The 2504-nt window shown below is 39.4% G+C and overlaps 1 protein-coding gene across 6 annotated transcripts in view; it reads right to left on the reverse strand.

Moving 5' to 3' along the window:
• The window catches only part of cep290 (centrosomal protein 290), a 42448-nt gene extending 40485 nt beyond the window's left edge, over positions 1-1963 (reverse strand). For 4 of the 6 annotated variants that reach the window (XM_085780132.1, XM_085780131.1, XM_085780135.1 and 1 more), the window contains exons 1-4: positions 1696-1963; positions 826-903; positions 547-616; positions 413-459 (exon numbers count right to left, since the gene is read on the reverse strand). In XM_085780132.1, coding sequence (XP_085636258.1) covers positions 413-459; positions 547-616; positions 826-903; positions 1696-1803 — 303 coding nt within the window. In that variant the 5' untranslated portion in view covers positions 1804-1963. Of the gene's footprint in view, positions 1-73; positions 171-412; positions 460-546; positions 617-825; positions 904-1695 lie in introns of those variants that run through there. The other 2 variants (XM_085780134.1, XM_085780133.1) reach the window with 1 other exon arrangement.
• Between the last annotated feature and the right edge of the window lie 541 nt (positions 1964-2504).

Genomic DNA, 2504 nt, shown 5'->3' on the forward strand with positions numbered 1-2504 from the left:
TATTAAATTTCTCTCTTTACAAAGCCGATGTGCACATCGTGAAAAAAAAAATTGATTCTAATTGTATACAGACCTTAACAAACAATCAAGTTGACACTAGACGTAATGGCTGTGAGCATGCAGGGAATTAGCTGTAATCTTCTTATGTGCTGTCGTTCAGTCACCGCAACCAATCCCTTTGTAGCCCGGGTTACACTCTTATGACTGGATAATAGATTTGGCACTGTTGCCGGTAGTAAAGCGGCATGAAAGGTAATTTTCAGGTGCACACCTTAATGTATTTCTTTCATTTTTATAAGAGTGGTAAAAATGTCCGTCCAGTGATAACAAAGACACTTCACACCTGTTTAACATACAGTATAAGCATACTGTAAAGAAACAACACATAAATAGACATATTTTAAAGTGTTACCTTGCGGTCTTGTTCCAGCCTGGACACCTTGGCCAGGAGTTCCTTTTCTATAGTACAGAAGCCATGATGGTTAATTGAAATAGTGTTTTTTCCTAGCAAACATTTTGATGAGTAAACTTTCTCTATGCACTGACCAGTTTTGGCGTACTTCATGCCAATGTTTTCGATGAAGTTGTGAGAAAGTGTGAGTTCCCGGTCTTTAATCTAACACACACAGAGGTAGAGACAGAAGATGATAATATCAAACTAATATTATTTCACAATAATACAAAAATTGCATTGGGTTTATAATGAGACTTATAATCTATGTATTCTTACTTCTTTTATATATATATATATTGCATATTGAAAGAAAGGTTGTTGATACACATGCATGGTAAAGATCAGGGTATAGGAATAACAAGATTGAACACCTTGAGCATGGCCTGAAACACTTTGAGGACGTGAATAATGTTCTCAGGAGGTTTGCCCTTCACCCCCCAGTCTTCAGGCTGCACAGAGGAAAGTAATGAAATGAAGAAAAAAAACAGTCAGACTCAAAGTAACATAAAATAACACAAGGGTGATAATATTACATATATATTAATGTTTGTGTAAAGCTTCTGCAGTATGTGAAATATGCAGGTCAAAAGAGTCAGACCACAGAAGGAGGGGACATTCAAAGTAAAACAATCTGGCCAATCTGATATTTTGCTGACAAAGCCAAAAAAAAAGAAGCATGGAGCTGTAATGCCCTGGGCAAATAATCCAGGATCAGTGGGGCTAGCAGCCTGTCTCTTCTGTCCTGCAAGCAGCAGTGGCAGACACTGACTGAAGGCCTGTATGTACGTACTCCACGATAACAGAGACATTTGTTTGTTTTCTCAAGTTGGCAAGAACAAGAACCAAGTTAGTTCTGACTCACTTCTTGAGTATGACTTCAAATTTATGTCCAATCACACAATAGTTGTCGGACACCATACAAGATGATATGTCAAAAACAAGCTGCAAGAACTCCCAAACCAGCAGGGCTGCTAGAAAATAATGACATCATTCTTTCCTTTCTTGCAGCCCTGGGAGAGAGAACATGTTTCTCTGTTCTTGCGGACTAAAAGTACCACTGTGTTTACTATTGTTTACTATCTGTAATTATTTAAAACCAGAGATGCAATGGTGGTGGTGGTGGTGGTGGTGGTGGTTGGGCAACTGGAGGAGCGGAAATATGTGTGTGGACTGATTAATACCAGTGTGTTGGAGGCTGAGGCAGTGATTAATACCAGTGTGTGGAGTGTGTGGACTATTACCAAGACCAGCATGCTGAAGACCTCCTTCAAATTGTCTTCCTCGCCTTCTTCTTGGAGGGAGGTTGGGTCAATTCTCGTCACTTTGTTCCAATCAAATGCAGCAGCCATATTGGTTTGTTTATTTATAGTGTGTTTATAAAGATTAAAAACAAAATGAGCAGCAGAGAGCTCAGTGATAATATTAACTAACGTTAACGTTACAGGGTGTAAGTGAGTGTTGGCTGGTTAACGTAGCTAGTTCCCTGCTATACATTGCTGTGCTCCTCAACATTAGATTTAAATTCGTTTTAAACAAACACCTACTTTAAGGTGACAAAGGAAACTCCACTTCTGTTAGCCTTTTTTTATATGAGTTACCTGGCTAATAACGTCAGACCCCCAAACGTCAGGAATCATTTGAGCTAACTCGGCGACATAAGTTAAGTGTGATAGACATAAAAGAACAAAGGCCACAGATACGTTAAAAATAAAATAAAAAATACTGTAAATAATCATCCCGAGGTTTCCATGGACAGACGCTGGCTGCTAGGTTACCGGGTTACCACTGACAACAACGGTTAGCTTGCTTAGAGTCCACAAGAAAAAAGCAACAAAACTAGCAATAAAACACGGCGAGTGCACCCTTGTATGTAACTTTACCGACTTGTAGAGACATTGCGAACATGAACACTAACACACAGTAGTTATATAACCCGCTCTTAAAGCTTGGCATTGGCGGAACACGGTTGAATTTGCCATTAAAAAAGTAAAAACAATCAACTGACTGGCTCTGCCTTGGCTAACGTTTAACTCTCGCGCTCACCTCTGCC

Source organism: Trachurus japonicus, chromosome 6 (genome assembly GCF_045865225.1).
Source record: "Trachurus japonicus isolate A0001 chromosome 6, Traja_1.0".
NCBI classification, from domain to species: Eukaryota; Metazoa; Chordata; class Actinopteri; order Carangiformes; family Carangidae; genus Trachurus; species Trachurus japonicus.